The following is a 16,854-nucleotide window of genomic DNA, read 5'->3' on the forward strand; positions in this document are numbered from 1 at the left end:
GGAAGAACGAGCTCAGGTGAGGCCCACATAGGGCAGGAATAAAGACACGGGATGACGGTGTGGATGATGGCATTAGTTGCAGATGAATAGAAGAAGCTGCATCGTAGAGATGTTGCAGTGAAAAGATTTGCACTATACTGAGCAGCCAGGAAGCCACAACTGAGCAAGGTTCTGCTCTACGCAGGAAGATACGAGGCCTGCTGGCAGACAACCAGAGGTGGAAGATCAGATAAGCAGGAGGATCCAAGGCAAGCAGAGCAGGGCTAGGTATATCTGAAAGGATTGATGGGTAAAGGGAGATTCAAGCAAAGGACTGTAGCAGCCATATGCCACTTTGGAAGGGGATAAAGGACAAGAGAAACACCGGGACGAATGCAGTGGTCTCAGTCCAGGGCCAAAGGCATGAGCAGACACTGCCAGAGCCCATGCTGAAGTTAACAGTTCCCCCAAAAGGTGCCTCTCTCCCCATAACTCAGTGACCCCCACAAGCACTGGAACAACCAACAGGGGGAGCCAGGCGACCACTGACACCAGCTCCAGGGCTGGCTCACTCTGTCCTCAGTCTGATGTTTCCATTCCCCTGACTTTAGGGCTTTTATTTAATAAAGGGAAGCGTTAATATAGGAGTAGTTAATGCTAGATTGTGGGACTGAAAATCAAGACAGTGATAGTCTCCTAGCCTGAGGAATGAGTTCTCATGGCATTGCACTCATTGCCAGCTCCTGTATCTATTGGCCAGTACCAGTTGTACTTGACATTAGGTGAAAATCTGAGTGATAGAAACCTCTTAAAGATGTCAGAGAAATAAGAAGCTGGGTGGAGAAGAGGGACTTAAATCAGAATTGCCTGTAGAAACAAGACTGCAAAGCCAGCCCAGTTCTGCTGTTAGAGATGAGATAATTGGTGTACAAGCAACCATGAAAAATCTTCCCCAGACATCAGGTAATTCACACACAAGGCATAAACGCACAGGAAACAATACTTCTCAAGCTGTGCAATTAGGAAGGTTATGCTTTTCCCTTTGAAAGGCATAAGCAGGAGCAACGGATGTAACGGTAAAAATACTAGCCCATAAACCCTGCTGCATGCATACAATCTAACCTTCAGCCGCTGCAAAGGGGAACTCACTCCTCTTGCCTAGAGATGTCCTCCGAGCAGACTCAGAGGACACAGCAATTTAATAACATCATTCCCTCTTCCCAGGCTGGCCCTGTGCACTGAGATACCATTTCTGTCAAAGCAGCAGCAAACTAAAATACAACAGGGAATGCTCTACTTTCACTTCATCCCATCCCTATTTTCACTATGCCTAGCTGTTTCCTGCTGCTCTCGGTGCTCTCAGATCTGAAGGCAAGTAGGAGGGACTGTCAGCACTGGCTCTCAGGGGAAGAAGGGAAGTGATTACATTAGCAGGATGGCGTGTGCTACCGTGTCATTTCCTGACACCCATCCTCATCCACTGTCAGTAACCAAAAGAAAAGTGAAATAGAAGCAGCAGCAAACTTGTGAATCGCTCCTTGGTTTCACAGTTACATGAAATCATATTAAATGTAGAAAGGTCTGTTACATTATTTAGAACCTTTCCTATTAAAAATCAAAAACCCAGAAGAAACAACCCTTGTTTGAATCTTAAAAATACCATCCCACCTAGGAAAATCTCAAAGGAGAACAACATATTTGACAGCAAATTAACTAAGCCATTCTGCATTCCAAAAGGTTTCCCAATAAACTCACAGCAGAGTCACCAACTTAAGCAAAAGGCCTGTAAGAAATACACTGCTAGGAAAGGAAGCAAAGAATAAGGCCTCTGAGGTAAAGGGCAAAAGCCTCTCTCAGCAAATGAGAGACTGCTGAAGGGGTTTCCTCCAGCTGGAGCTCTCACGTGGATTCTTACCTGTGAGCATTTCTCCAGCACCTCCTCTTTGAACTGCAGGAACTTCTCCTGGATGACGGGCTGGTTGAGAGCGAAGGACAGGAAGTGTGTGAAGGGCTGCTTCTTACGGAAGCTGTCGAGAAGAACATCGATGCGTGTCCGGGCCGAGATGACGGCGCCACGCTGCTGCCCTGTGATCACTGCAAGGAAACAAAGTGACACCCGGCCACTTCTCATGGTGCCACAGGGAGACCGCTGGCACTCGCGCGAAATACGCGGTACGTAAATGGACCGTGATTGTGCATCCTACTGATCTGCTCGATACTGGGGGATCTTGTGAAGGCAGGAACATTTCACCCGGGAGCTGCCAAAAAGGAGTTAGAAAAACCTGCACAACAGCACCTCTCTACTGTTATCCCAGAGCTCTCCGAAGTGACAGGAATTAAAACTCCCAGCCACGCACAGAGAAATCTTGCCAGACTCCCTGCTTGACTTAAAATGCCTGGCACGACTGTACTTTCCTCTGCAAAGGCAGGATGATGCCTGAAGTATCCCTCTGCTCACAAGAAAGCTGCCTCTGTGTGTCTAAAAAACAATTGCAAAGAGTCACACGCTTCAGCGGCTCTTCAGATTTCTAGAGCATTATTTCATGTTTTCATGAAAGCAGTCTCTTAGTAGAAGCGACAAAGGAAATCTACAAAAGATTAGGATGCCCTACGTTGTTTGTGTATGCACCAAACAGAGGACACTTGATCCTGAAAGGAAAGAACTGCAAAGAGCAAGATTTTCTTGGCTTCCTACTATTACATGTTTACAATGTCTCTTAGCCTTCCAAACAGTTCTTCACAGTTCTCAGGAAAAAGTCAAGCCCCACTTACTGAGAAGTGCCACCACATTCCTGCATAGTACGACAGCTGGGTCCCCTGTCACCTAATCCTCCCTACCCCGTCATGAGCGTAACTCTACGCCGCACAGCAAGAGCCCTCTGGATTCCCACTTAGGCAGAAACCCAGTGAGCAACACCTCCTGTCTTGTTAAGTCACTGCAAGTGATGAGAAGGAACATACGGTACAAGGATGCCTGCTCTCACTATGAGAAAGACAGCAACGTCATCAAAATACTGCTTATATTAAAGAACGTGATGAAGTTTACTTCATGTCTAAGTAGATAACACTTTTTTCTAGATGTATACTGCAAGTCCTTAGTAATGGCTATGGTAATAACTACAGCAAAAAAAAGCACATTCAGGTCCAAAGCCCAAAGTTCAAATGCCAGTCATTTGTATCTAAGAAGTGACTTCAGTGAGAGTATACATAGGCTTAAAAGGGAATTTTTTCCCCCTCCTCAAATTCTTACTCTGTTTTATAGAGGTTTACAGTCAAGGAAAAAAAGCTCAAAAGGGAGGTGGTTTTCCCAGGGCTATAAAGAGAGCCAGGGCCAGAAGCAGGAGTTAAAGGAAAACACCTCCTATTCCTCCTCCCTGCTCAAATCATGTCCATGGAAGAGCCAGTGAAAGAACACTTACCAATTTCTCCTTCCACTCCAGGCTTGGGAATGCTGATTGAGGTTCGAGTCTCTGTTTCTAGTCTCTTCTTGGTTTCTCCTTTCTTCCCTATTATGTACCTGGAGGTATAAAAGCAGAACAGCACAGCATGGCTGGACCACTCCTCACCAGGGACCACCGCCCAGCTGCCCCAGTGGCTCCCCTGACACACAACATGTCCATGTCAGAGGACACATGCAACCAGCTCAGGATGCAGGCCCTGTGGCTGCTATCAGCCTGTGACCACAGGATGACAGGCAGTGGCTTACAACTTGCTTCAGCTGAGGCACATCCTGCCACAGCATTACCATCCACGTTATCACCTTCCCCCCCCCAATAACCCCAGACAAAGAGCTAATGACACTTCCCAGTTGGTGCGTTGCTCAAGATAGTCATTTGCCAGCATCCAAAAAACAAAAGAATACCTTTCCCTCTCTACAGTTCAGTAAAACTATTTAGCCCATAAAACTGTAAAAACTAACTGGATAAAGCTTTGAACGTGGCAGGCTTCCCAGTGAACATCAGATCTGAGTCAACAGCCGGTTCCAGGTGCGTGTGCTTTCTCTCAAAGCTTTCACAAATCCCCCTGGCAGGCTGCTCACCCCAGTTCTTTCTCCTTTTTTTCCACTCTCGCTGACACTTTCATGTTCAAGGGAAGAGATGCTCAAACACTCTCCTACCAGCCAGAAAGCACCACCTGCTGTCTCTGCCACAGCAAAGGCTAGGAGTCAAGCGTGGCAGTAGAAAGGCATTGCCAATTTTCCTCTCCCAGAAGCAGGACAGACACAAAACAGAGATCTGGCGCTTACCCTGAACCCCGCCAAAATATATTCTGCACAGAAAAGCTTCCCCAGTCAAAGGCAATTCACAGAAACCAGAACCCCATAGGCTCACTTGTATAAGGGGCTGGGAACCTCCACTCTGCACTGGAAGCCTTTCTCAGTCTCTTCCACCACAAAGGCATCGCATGGTTCATCCGCACAGTCACTGGGCCCTACCAGGAAAAGCAGCGCTATGTAGGACAACAGACTCACAGCCTTCCCCTGAGGTTGAAGATAGCAACAGACATACTCCCTTCTGCTGCAACTAACTGCTTTTTATTTCACCTTGTACCAGCTTCAAAAAAAACATAATGACTGCTTCAAAATCTGCCCTGCTTCGGAGGTGCAGAGCCCGTACTCAGAGCGTACAGGCTTCATCCTGGCTGCGATTTGTGCAACAGCTTGGTGGGAATGCCCTCCTCCAAGTTTTGCACCGCTCTCCAACAACACACAGAGACACTGGAGCAGAAATTTACAAGTCGCAGAAGAATAAAAATAGAAGGTGAGGAAGTTTAGTTCAAAGGTCCAGAGATTTGTGCCTGTTAAAATCAAATACACTTTCCAGAAAGAGGCTGAGGGGGTTCTCTATGCTTCCTCTCACATACAGGGATGGATCTGGGTAGCAGGCAGCTTATAACTGCTTTGTTTGATGCACTGAAGGGCAGGGTGGAAAGGAGAAACACCACGGTCATAATTCTCTCTGAAAGATAACAAAGGGACTTTTTTCTGTCTACAACTCACACAGAACTACAACAAACACGTAGGCAGAAAGACAACAAAAAGCGAAGCAGAACCCGTGAAAAACAGATCTACAGAGCCAAGGCGTGGCTTTTTTTTCTTTACTAGCGATCATTCAGAGCCAGCAAAAGTGATCAACAGCCAGCAACACAGACACACAAACTCATACTGAGTAATTATGGCTACATCCACTCTTTGGTCACAGTGATCACCCAACACAAAGTGTTTTTCTTCCTGCTTTTCACAGCTCATTCCACCACACAGACAGGCCCTCATGCACACAGACACAAGAGGCAACACCAAGTGTCAGCTCTGTCCCATGCCACTGCAGTGATCCCGTGCGGCACAACACCTGTGTAGAAGTCCTCCTCCTCCTGCTGTTGGACCTGCTCGTGAATGACGTTCTTCCTGTACACTCGCCCACCGATCCTGACCAGGGTGGGCCGTAGGACATCCATCACACTGCTCTTCCAAGGACAGTGAGCTGCAAACATGCACGCAGCTGTGTGAGGGCAGGTGAGCCCTGAGAGGTATCTCTGAGCTCCTCAAACCCTGTCAGCAGTCAGCAGCTCTGCAAGGGCTGTGACCCAACCACACCAGCATATCTCACATTATCCTTTTGCATAGAATCATTACAGTTGGAAACGACTCCTAAGGTCATCTTGTTCAATGACCAGACCACAGCCCACGTCCCTCAGTACCACATCTTTACAGCTCTGCAACACCTCCAGGGACGGCGACCCCCCCACCTCCCCAGGCAGCCTGTGCCTATGCACCACCACTCTGAGAAGAAACGTGTCCTAACTCCCAATCTGACCTTCACCTGGCACAACTCCCCTGGCTGTCACCTCTCACCGTTACCTGGGAGCAGAGGCCAACCCCACCTCTCCACCATTTCCCTTCAGGAGCTGTAGAAAGCGATGAGGTCTCCCCTGTTCCCCATACTGACCCATCCCAATTCCAATTCCCTCAGCCACTCCCCATAAGACACCTGGCTCCAGCTCACAGCTGTGTTGCCCTTCTGTGGGCCCTTCATTATTTCTACTGAGGAAAGCTGAGCTTCCCCTCCAGCTGCCCTGCTACAGGACATCAGGCACCTAGGTTCCCTTCAGCCTAAAGATATTAAAACATTAAAAACCATGTAAGCCCCGTACAGCATTTCTGCATCACCTCAGTGCACCACTCTGTGTGGACCCCGTGTTTCTCAGAGCTTACATGGTGCTTTTATTTCCACAGAAAATACAGAAAACAAGATTCCCCATGAAAAAAATACACCGAGTTTGAGACAAACGTAGGCAATCCTGGACGTGCTCCAGAGAGATGCGGGCTGATTTTCGCTGTGGAAAACACATGCAGGCATGCAGCAGCAGGGCAAGCAGTACGGTCGGTCAGACCTCAAACCTATACACGCCACCGAAACGGTTACGTGCAACAACTCCGCTTGCCCAGGCGCTTTTAGAACAGATTCCCGCCAGCGAACAAGAGCTCCAGCAGCACGCCGCCCTGCGTCGGAGCGTTTGTGGGAGCGCTACCACGGCACTGACAGGGTAGGCACAGAGCCCGCTCCCGAGGCTCCCGTGCACGCTGCGTGCCGAGCCGCGGCGCTCGCCGCCACATGGCTTCCATTCCCCCAGACCTCGCTCCACACACGCAGAACCACCGACCCCCGAACCCGCCCCACGACGGCTCCGTTGCCAAGGTTACCGCCCTCCTCCCCCACCGGAAGTCGGCTGGGGCCGCGCGCAGTGCGCGCCCGCCCGCCCTCCCGGCCCAGCATGCACCGCGAGCGCGATCACGCGCGCCGCCTGCGCCAAGCGGTGCGGGCGCCCAGGTGAGGCCCGGAGCGGGCAGTCGAGCCTCGCAGCGAAAGGGAGGCGGAAAGGGGGCGGGCGGCGAGAGGGGAGGCGCTCGACCGGGCGGGAGCGGAGCGTCGGCGGCAAGAGCCGCACTCACCGGGAAGCGGCTCGCTACGGAAGCCGGGGAGGGGCTGCGGTATGGCGCATGCGCGGCGGTTGGGGGGGGGTGCCGCCCAGGGAGCGCGCGGCGCAGGCGCACTGGTGCCGCGGAAGCCGCTGCATGCGGGGCAGGAGTGTGGGCAGGGGGCGGGGCGGCGCACGCGCGGGAGGGGAGCCCCGTCCCACACACAAAATGGCGGGTGATGAACGCCCCGGGGGGAGGTCATTCACCCCTCGGTGGGCTGGGCGCTCCAGCGTCTCACCGCTCTCCCAGTAAGGAATTTCTTCCAAATATCTGGTGTAATAGGGCACTGTATGATTCAACGACACATAAAAGAGCCTGCCAAAAGGTGCTGAACAGAAACACCTGAAGTGGGGAGGGATGTAGTGTTAAGTGCCGTGCTGGAGCAGCAAGCGCTGTCACTTAGAACAGCCCAGCGTTGAGGGAGGTACCTGATAAGTGTTAAACATCCCATTCCCACCAACGCAGCAACACACAGTCCCTCTAAAAAGACTGAGAAGAAGCCAGGCGAGCAGCGGCCAGCCTTGTGCTGAACAGGCAGATGTTGTTTGCCGCTGCAGGAGGCCAGGGCACGCTGTGAGGGCAGCTGACGCGAGGCGGGCGCTGATGCAAGGCAGGGCGCTGTTGCTGCAGCCGGGGCGCGGTGCGGCTTCGCGCAGGATGTGCGCGGGAACTGGCAGTCCTGCAAGCTTCCAGCTTGTATGAGGGAGTGGGGCTTTCTCTGTGTTTGTGCTCCTGGAAATGAGGCCAAAATAAAGAAGTCTTTTTATGGCTCTCGGGAGCGGGAGCAGAGCCAAGCAGCTGACGGCCCGCGGAGCTGGGTCAGCGACCTGCACCAGGTTATTTTTATGTGCTGCAGCAATCCCGCGACGTTCCCAGGCCCCTCGCTACGAGGGTCGGCCCGAGGGCTGCCCGCCGTTCGGGGGTGCTGCTGTGGGGTGTGACAGCTGCCTGCGGCTAAGCAGGGTGCGAAGCCGCAGCCGTTCTCAGCGGCCGGCTCTGGACTCAGCCGTGACGGGCGTGCCTGGCTGCGTGCCCCGCCGCTGCGATGTGCTGGGGAACTCCAGCAGTGCAGCCAGAGCGGATGTGCGCAGGCCGGGGCATGCACCCTGTGGCTGGCTTCCTGCCCCTGTGGGTGTTTGGGACGAGGCTCCCGGTCCTATATGCACCCGTTAGCACTGACGTCTTGGCCCAGAAGTGGGAAAATTTGCCGCTGAGGTGCCCTTCCTAACTGTGCTCTGCTTCCCTTCCATGGCTGCAGGTTGGGACGGGGTGAAATGGCCGCCTCCTCTTCATCCTCTTCAGCTGGCGGAGTCAGTGGCAGCTCTGTGACAGGATCCGGTTTCAGTGTCTCGGACCTGGCACCGCCCCGAAAGGCCCTCTTCACCTACCCCAAGGGAGCCGGGGAGATGCTGGAAGGTGATTGCACAGGCTGACTTCTGCACCTCCTCCTTCCCCACAAGCATGGGACCCCAGGGCCCGCTCAGACTTGGGCTGGCAGAAGCCAGGGGGAGGAAGGAAGCTCCAGGGCCGGGCCCTGTCGCAGTGCCTTTTCCCATGGCCTGCCTGGTGGCTCCCTGCCTACCATCACTTGTGAGGAAGTGACTTTTCTTGCAGTCACCTCAGTTTTAAGTCCGTGACAGTGCTTCAGACAAGGAAGTGATCCACCTGAAAGGGAACATGACAGCATTAATTGCTCATTGTTAGCTTATCCTTTGAAGTCGGACAGGAATTACTGTAAAGATAGCTGAGGCAGGAGTATTTTTCTTGGCAAAAGAAGTTCTGGGGTTAGATTGGACGGGGCTAGTACAGAAGGCAGCCTGTGTCCCTGCTAGCCAGGAAATGCAAGGCTTGTTTTGGCTCTCAATGCGAGCTGAGGCCTTGCTGCAGAGATCTGCGTGAGCAGCACGAAGGGATGATAAGGACCCTTGACCTAGCTGGAGGCATGCCTCCTGCTGTATGGCACAAATTCAGCAGCAAATAGGGACTAGACCTCTCTCCTGACTTTTGGAGGCTGAGCACAATCCCCCCACGGTGTTCTACAGGGCCATATTAGCTGGCCGTGGCCCTGTGGCTCAGACATGCCTGGGTTTCCCTAGGTATGGACATGACATGGCAGCGCAGGACAGCTGGGAACTGAGCTCTGTGTTGTAATCGCTGTTTTTATTACACATTAGAGTCCGTATGCCAGTCTATTGAGGTAATTATGACTAAAGAGTTGTTCATAGAACTTAATGAGTCCTCAAAACAAATTAAAATAATGAAGCACTTCACGTTAGCAAATAGACAGGCAACTGTTCTTCCTGAGAGCTGCTCAGGCTGGATGGCTGGGCTGGAGGCAAATGGGGAATCCGAGGAGAGGGAAGGCAGTTGTCTCCCACAGAGGTAATGAGAGCGTTTGAGCAGCGCTGGTTATGCTTCAAAATGGTGCAGCATTAACACAGTATTTTGAGAGCTTGCAAGAGAGGATGTTGCGATTGTGGTGCAGCTCAATTCTTCCTTCTCACCCAGGACTCAACTTCAGATTAGTTGTCCAGGCCTGTTGCCAGGGCTCCATTTGTCCCCTCAGCCTTAGAGCTGCTGCTCTTCCTCATCTTAACAGTGAGCGGCATGTACTTGATTTTATTTTGGGCTGACCAATCCATTTTGGGTGGCAGCAGCAATTGTACACTCTCCCTGTCACAGGAAACTTTAGCTTCTTCATTCTGAGATAGCAGGTGATAACATTCATACCTTCTTCAGGCAATTGCTAGTGTGGTAGCTGCGTACCTGTTTCCTTCTCAAAAATCCCTGCTAACTGACTGATTTTTATTGGCACTGTAATTCGCTTGTTGCTAAATCAGTCCTTTTTGGAAAAGGAAGTGGCATAAGCCACATTAGTCCTTGGCACACAGTTAGCACTGTATACCAGGCTGCTTTACTCCTCAGATGTTGCATGATCAGTTAACTGATTTAGCTTGTAAGATGCACGTTATTTGAAATGCCTTGTGTGGGGTTATGGCCTATGCCCATGGGAAATCATAAAGCATTGTAAGGACACAAGTGTCTGAGCCCCGAGGGAATCAGAGGCTGTCGTAATATTTGCTAGCTTCTGCTTAGCTTAGCTTCTATTTAAAAACAGACTAAAATTACTTGATGGAGGGAATGTAACAGTATTTGTGGATTTGCAGCCTTACTAAGAGCAAAGCCCCTGTGCCAATCTGACAGCACTCTGGAATTCATTCAACTGACTTAGAACCAAAATGCCATGGCAGAGTGTGATTCTCCACATGTCTGAGGGAGGTGAGGGCTCAAGTAACGCAGCTCTTTGCAGTTTCCATCAGGTGTGTGCGGCTTGCCGGGTCTGCTGCTGGTCATGAGGACAGGTGCTGGGTTTCAGCAGCCTGCAGAAGGGTCACAGCCTCTTACTGTGAGCCAACACAGGTCCCTTCCAAGCAGCTGTTTGGAGCAGAGGGGGTTCACCAGCTTGAAAATCCATCCTGAATGGCCATTCCTGGCCATTCTCCTTTCTCTTCCAAACCCAGTATGGTTTTATTCAAGCAAGGAGGTGTCAGTGCACTTCATGTCTAGGTGGTTAAGCTGCTGGCACATACAGCTTCAGTTGCTGGCTTTTTGGTGTTAAACATAAAAACGAAGGGAGAGCTTTGAGTTTTCTCTCACATGTCCTCTCTGGCTGCAAGTGTCATTGCTGCATGCATGTGGCAGCTGCTGGAGCCCAGCGACTGCAGTCGTGGCCTCAAGCCACAGGGCTCCCAAAGTTGGTGCACGAGCAGCATGCCTGTGCTGCTTCACATGAATGGGAGCAGCTGGGCTGTAGCGAGCTCCTTGTGGGGCTGTCCGCCTCTGCCCTTGTATATCTCGCACAGCTGCATGCCGTCCTCATGCCTTTGAGTGGAGCTCCTTGTGGCAGCAGTTCCAAGGGAGCAGAGCTGCTTCCTGCTCTCTGCTTGGCTGCACAAGACTTAGTGGGGCAGCTCCGGCCCCCCCCATCCCCCTTCCCTTGCCCCTCACACCCCAGGAAGCTCCCCAGGAAGGAAGCGTGGGCTGGGTGGACCAGACCTGCTGACACTGCTGTAGCAGTGGCTGCTTCCCAGCCAGCGAGCGATCTGTGCTCAGAAGCGATGGCTCCCAGGTAGCACAGCCACCTGCCTGCCTGCCAGCCCCAGCTGAAACCTTTGGTAGGATTTGACTGCAAGGCCTAGAAACCAAAGTGCTGCACACTTACTGCAAGAGAAAGCACTGAAACTAGACAGATGGGCAAACCCACAGCTCAAATATAACAATATTGGCCACAGTTAGGGCTGCTCCATCACAGAGCTCTCAGAACAGATGAAACCACCTCCCTTTTTCTATTTACAGATGGCTCGGAAAGATTTCTTTGTGAGTCTGTCTTCAGCTATCAGGTTGCATCTACATTAAAGCAAGTGAAACACGGTAAGCACATTATGTTTTAGCTGTATGCCGATCAGGGAAGATGGGGGCAAAAGCAGCTAAGAGGCTGACATATTCTAGGGTGCCAACCACAAAAAAGCAGAATAGCCTTTTAAGTTTGTGAATTAATGCCAAGTCAGGCTACCAGTGAGTCTTTTTGCAAGCCCTATGCAAAGCAAAGGGAACCCACACAGCCTGGGTGGGAATAGGCCGTGCCTCTTGCAGCTTGTTTTTCCATCACCCTGTGCAGAGCTGCCTTCACTGGAGGTGAGGCCAGGAGAGGAGGCTTGGGGCAGGAAACGCCCACGACCTGATGGTGGCCTGGTACTGACTGCCTGTTTGGCCTCAGGCAAGTCACTTGATGCTGCCTTTGTTTCCCTGCTGAGCCTCACAGCCCTGCCAGGGTCAAGCGAGGTTTCCAGAGGTGTTTGGGAGCGGATGCACTGCTCTGCACAAGAGTGTGGTGTGAGGTGGTGGGGCTGACTGTGCTCTGTCTCTCCCCAAGAGCCTTGCACGAGCTTTTACTTCCCTCCTGGGATCTGTGCCCGTGGCCCAGGTGATGATAACTGAACGATGGGCTTAACTGCACGGCTTCACTCTCAGGACGCTGGGCAGAGCTCAGCACCAGAGCCCATCCGTTTCTTGAGGGTCACATCCTTTCTGGGCTCCACCTCTCGTCAGCTAGAATGGGCACTTCCATGTGTTGTCTCAGACCGGAGAGGTTTCCTGTCCTCCACTAGTGATGGCTGCCAGGAGGAGGTCTCAGGCTGTGATCCCATGTTTCTCGATTGCAAAGCAAAGCTGAACTTTGGAGCCATTGTTTCCACAGCCCCAGCTCTCCTGCACCTGTAACTACCAGTGGCTGTAACTACCAGCAGCTGCCATGCAGACTGGCACCCTAATGAGCAGCAGCTTTTGGAACTGGTTTGTGGAGCGCTTGGTTGCCTCCCTGAAGGAAAGGGGAAAGGCTTAAAATAAGATCGAGGTCATCGTTTTGTTTGTTTGTTTGATGGCTCCCAAAATACCAAGTCGCAGGAGGTGGAGTGAGAACAGGCGCCTTTAGAAGCGCCCAACCTCTGTGGCTGCAGTCAGCACAAATTGTGCACATTTTATGCTATGCCTTTTGCTAGCAAGTTGGCTCCTGCCAGGCTGTTTTTTTTTCCAAGACGCTGCCAAGCTATGAAACTTGCAGTGCAGCCAAGAGAAGGGCTATTCTCATCTCTGTACCACTTCAGCTCATTTAATTGAAAATGGAGCCTGCATGCCAAGCGCACAACTGGTTTTAAATAAAGCTGAGCGGAACAAGTTGTCCCAGGGAACCCCGGGGAGGCAACCTGCCTCTCCTCTGAGGTTCTTTGTCGTTAGCACACTCGGATTGCAGCGCTTCTGCTAGAGTCATCCAGCTTCTTCTCAAAGGACCATCATTGGCAGGAGGAGTTCCTTGCTCTGTGCAGGCCAGGCTTTCTCTAAACTTCTCTGTTCTTTTGTACCATAAATGTTTATGCTAAAGAAAAGAACTCCGTGCTGTTTGCGCCTCCTTACACTCATTGTCCTCTCACGTTTCCTTGTTACAATTTGTGGCAGGGCAGGGATGGGTAGAAGACAGATTCAGCATTTCCCAAGCAGAAAAGCCTGTCCCTTTTGCTTCCTTGTTTGATCTGGCGAGGTCCTCTCGCCATTTGCACACGCTGTCATGTACAGTGGGTTTGCATTCAAATCAGCTTTTGGTGGGGTCGATTCTGCACTGTGTTCCCCACTGACAGCTGGGAATTTACATCTAATTGCAAAGTTTAATTGCAGTGTCGTTGCAAACCACGGTTACCTTTGAACTTCTTGCAGATCAACAAGTTGCACGGATGGAAAAACTGGCCGGTCTGGTAGAGGAGCTGGAGGCAGATGAGTGGAGGTACAAGCCAATAGAGCAGCTGCTGGGATTCACTCCCTCGTCGGGCTGAGCACGTCTGGATCTCTGCTGCCGGAGAGCAGAAGAAAGGCACTCTCTGGCCCAACTTCAAAACACGCCACCATCTATCAGGGTATTTACAGCTGTGTCAGCAGGATTGGGCTGAAAGAAAGAAAGAAAGAAAGGGAGATATAAAGCTGAGTGGCAGGGGAAGGAACCCACTAAGTTGGTCTGCTCTTTCCCTCCTGTGCACTGGCCCAGGTTATCTCCTGCCTGGGAAGCGTGCGTCTCTGCCACTCCAGCCAGGCCTCTGCAGAGCACTTCCAGGCCCTCTCAGAAAGGCTCTGCAGTCCCAGCCCTTCTTCTGGACAATTGACAGGATGAGATGCGTCCTGGGTCAGCTGCACGGGGGACTCTTTGTCGGCGGTGCTCCTGTATTGCTGAAACTGTCTTCTTTCCAGCACTGTTTCTCTTTTGTCTGCACAGTGCTGGTAGCACATGGCTCTTTAATGCAGAAGCTGTGCCCTGAATACCCCGAAACCCTCTTCCTCCCTATTATGTGTTAAATTGTTCTGTGATAATAAAATAATTCTGTCTTGGAAACCATTTCTTTTTTCACCACTTAGTATGGGAGGGGGTGGGGGGAGGGGTGTGATGAAAGGAACAGTCAGCTGTTGAGGTGGGAACCAGGTTTAATGGAGCTCTGAGGCACCTCAGCTGTTGCAATGGTAAACTGAAGTACAATCAAAAATATCCTCTGAGAGAAAGAAAACAAAGCACGCTTGCTTTATGCTCAGAAGTGACTTAAATCAGATTTTAATCCTGGTTTAAATCCATGCATTTTAATCATCTTGTTTTTCATTTGTACCTCAGCTCTGTTCTTAAGGAGAACTGGGTTTCTGTTTTCTGGCATAACCATTTCAACATGTTCATTTTCCATCGGAGCCTTAACACTGCGCTCGCCAGCAGGGGGATGGGCTCAGTACTTCGGCAGTTGTACAACCTAATAATCCAGCTGCCTAATTTTTCCATCTTCATTATCTTACTTACCAGATCATTTTTTGTTCTTTTGGTTGTTTTTTTTTTATTTTTAAACTCAGCAGCCTCAGTCCAGCCACATCTGGGTTGAAACTGAGACGCCATTGAATCTGTACACATTTCAGCAGTTTTGCCAGCAATCTGTGGTAACAAAAACCAAAGGGGAAAAGTACGCAGTCGTGTTTTGCATTTGTTTCCGTTTACACATGAGTTCTGGTACCGAAGCCAACTCTTCATTACCTGGAGAGAGGGGCTGAGATTGCAGACATAGGAGAACTCTCACAGTGCGGGACGTGATGGAGACGGGACGTGATGGAGAGCATCGCAGAGCCAGCTCCTGGGATGCCTGTGCAAGCAGAGGCCCTGCCCTCACCACCAGATTTCCTCCTCTTACTTGAGTGCTGCTTGCCCCAGCCACATAAACCCACTGTGGCCAAAGGTGCTGAAAATGCTGCTGCCCTCACTACCTGCCAAAGGTGAGCTCTGCCTGACTCTCGCCCACCCTATGTGCTGCAGTCAGCACGGTCAGAAAAAAAAACTTCTGCTTTTATTGCACAAAAAGAAACTTTGCCACCGCTGCGGCTATGGGGATGTCAGGGTTCTGCCTGCTGGCACTAGGACAGGTCGCAGCTTTGCAGCGAGTGCCAGAGGGGGGCATTTTGGTGCTGAGGTGCACGGCATTGCCCAGGTCTCACCAATTAGGTGTCCGCTTGGGGCTGAACCTCCTGCTGTCCTTGTTTTTCAGCCAGTCCTCCGTGTTTGTTGGGCTTGCGGCTGGAACAAGCAAACCCAGGGAACAACCCCAACCCCCTGCCGTACATGGTGTGTTTGTATGTGCACAGCACCAAAATAGACGTGTGTGTGAGAGCGACTCGGAGGAAGTGAAAAGTTCATCGTGTACAGTATGACAAATGCAAAAACACATCGGTCCGTCCCTCCTTGCGCTCAGTAAACACTTTATGTAAGGCAGCAGAATTGGAGGGCTTGCTGCAAAGCCCCTCTCCCTCTGCTCCAAATGCAGGTTTGGGAACGCCTGGTGTGTCCCATTTCTGCTTTGAACATCTGCGGGGCGACTTCGGGGTGATCAAAGCCCGCATTTTCAGCTGCACGCCCACAGCTGGGGGGTCTCGGCAGCCCCCGTGAGCACCGCCAAACGGCTCCGCAATTAGTCTGAGGCTTGGCCGCAGCTGGGAGCGGAGGGGGAAGGGAGCCCCAGAGCTGCGAGCAAAAGTTGAGGCGGGGAGGGGAAAAAAAAAAAAACGCCTGAACAAAGAGTCCCGTTCAGGCTGCTCGCTGGTTTTCCTGTGGGTGCTCGCGGCAGAACGCCATGTACCGGCGCGGCCCCGGGCCCTCGATGCTGAGCCAAGGCACGCGCTGGGCCCAAACCCCAAACACTGATGCGAGGCCGCCAGCCGTGGGGCGCGGGCACTCACCGTGCGCGTCCCGGCCGGCCCGGGCTGCACGCCTCGCCCGGCGGCACGGCAGCGTGGACGAGCCGCGCTCCCCGCTGCCGCGTTTAATCTCCTCGCCCCCATGCGGCCCGCCGGTCCTTCTGGCCCCCTCCCCCCCGCGGGATCGCGCTGTGCGAGCCGCGTACGTGGGGATAATGCAGGCCGAACGGCTTTCGGGGAGCGAGCGTGAGGTCGGGCGCAGCTGCCGCATCCCCCGGGGCCGTAGCCCCGCGCGGGGCACAGACGTGACCCTTCTGCGCGCCGCGGACGTGCGCCAAGGCACTCGGCGAGCCCCCGCGCAGCGCCTTCCCCCGGCCCCGGCCCCTCGAAAGCGGCAAAGCGGCGTGATCAAGCGGAGCTAATCCTCGGAGGGAGGGAAGGAGGCGGGGGCGTCCCCGAGGGCGCAGCCGGCCGAGAGCGGCCCGGCCGGAAAGTCCGTGCACGGACAGCCCCGCGCCCCTCGGCCGCTCTGCCGCGTGCTGCTGGCAGCTCAGACCCGGCCGCGCCGCACGGAGCGAAGCGCCTCGCTGAGTCCGAAACCTCTCGTGGGGGCTCTGCGGTCAAACACGGGGCACGTTATGCCGAGGGAAGAAACACGTTTACGTTCAGCAAAGCCTTGGATGGCCGTGTTTGAATCCCAGCTTATCTTAGCAAGCTGCGATCCCCGTGACCCTCTACTTTCATTTCTGCCCGTTTGCCATTTTCCCCCACTCCGACCCAAAGCCAGCAGCCCCTCTCTGCTCTCCACCAATTCTGAGCCACGCAGCTGCGCACCGCTCTTACGAGCGCGTCGAGAGCAGCTCCGTTGGGAACGAGCTCTGGCACCGTCCCAGCACGTACGTGCGCGATCGGAGGGCGCTACGCAGCGCATCCCCACAGCCCCGAGCGGAGCCGAGAGGAGCCGAGCGGGGCCGAGCGGCGGAGGGGGAGGAGGGGGCGTGCCTGCCCGCTGTCACCGGGCAGGAGAGACGCCGCGGACGTGCCCCGCGCTGCCATTGGCTGGCGACGCGAGGAGGGGGCGCGGCGGTTCGCGCCGCCTCTATATAAGCGGCCGGGCCGCGGTGCGGCCGGTCAGAACG

At 53.0% G+C, this 16,854-nt stretch overlaps 2 protein-coding genes across 8 annotated transcripts in view; one reads left to right on the forward strand and one right to left on the reverse strand.

Moving 5' to 3' along the window:
- ASCC1 (activating signal cointegrator 1 complex subunit 1) overlaps positions 1–7,268 on the reverse strand; it is a 27,893-nt gene extending 20,625 nt beyond the window's left edge. Inside the window, exons 1-5 of one of the 5 annotated variants that reach the window (XM_048945673.1) lie at positions 6,146–6,628; positions 5,328–5,459; positions 4,311–4,410; positions 3,399–3,496; positions 1,895–2,073 (exon numbers count right to left, since the gene is read on the reverse strand). In XM_048945673.1, coding sequence (XP_048801630.1) covers positions 1,895–2,073; positions 3,399–3,496; positions 4,311–4,410; positions 5,328–5,433 — 483 coding nt within the window. In that variant the 5' untranslated portion in view covers positions 5,434–5,459; positions 6,146–6,628. The other 4 variants (XM_048945670.1, XM_048945669.1, XM_048945671.1 and 1 more) reach the window with 4 other exon arrangements.
- Positions 6,735–13,889, forward strand: ANAPC16 (anaphase promoting complex subunit 16). Of its 3 annotated transcripts, none has more exons than XM_048945674.1 (4): positions 6,735–6,806; positions 8,214–8,371; positions 11,312–11,386; positions 13,223–13,889. In XM_048945674.1, exons 1-4 carry the CDS (start codon positions 6,751–6,753, stop codon positions 13,336–13,338), a joined length of 405 nt encoding a protein of 134 aa, XP_048801631.1. In that variant the 5' UTR covers positions 6,735–6,750; the 3' UTR covers positions 13,339–13,889. The 3 variants fall into 3 exon arrangements, with proteins under 3 accessions (XP_048801631.1, XP_048801632.1, XP_048801633.1); XM_048945675.1 differs by lacking the exon at positions 6,735–6,806 and adding an exon at positions 6,868–6,967; XM_048945676.1 differs by lacking the exon at positions 6,735–6,806 and adding an exon at positions 7,602–7,791.
- Positions 13,890–16,854: the final 2,965 nt, after the last annotated feature.

Source organism: Lagopus muta, chromosome 5, assembly GCF_023343835.1.
Source record: "Lagopus muta isolate bLagMut1 chromosome 5, bLagMut1 primary, whole genome shotgun sequence".
In the NCBI taxonomy this organism is placed as follows: domain Eukaryota; kingdom Metazoa; phylum Chordata; class Aves; order Galliformes; family Phasianidae; genus Lagopus; species Lagopus muta.

Coding starts and splice junctions, on each gene's coding strand:
- ANAPC16 (XM_048945676.1), top strand. CDS start 7,721: ATGGCTCTCGGGAGCGGGAGCAGAGCCAAGCAGCTGACGGCCCGCGGA. Junction 8,372..11,311: donor AGCCGGGGAGATGCTGGAAG/GTGATTGCACAG, acceptor TTCTATTTACAG/ATGGCTCGGAAAGATTTCTT. Junction 11,387..13,222: donor ATTAAAGCAAGTGAAACACG/GTAAGCACATTA, acceptor AACTTCTTGCAG/ATCAACAAGTTGCACGGATG.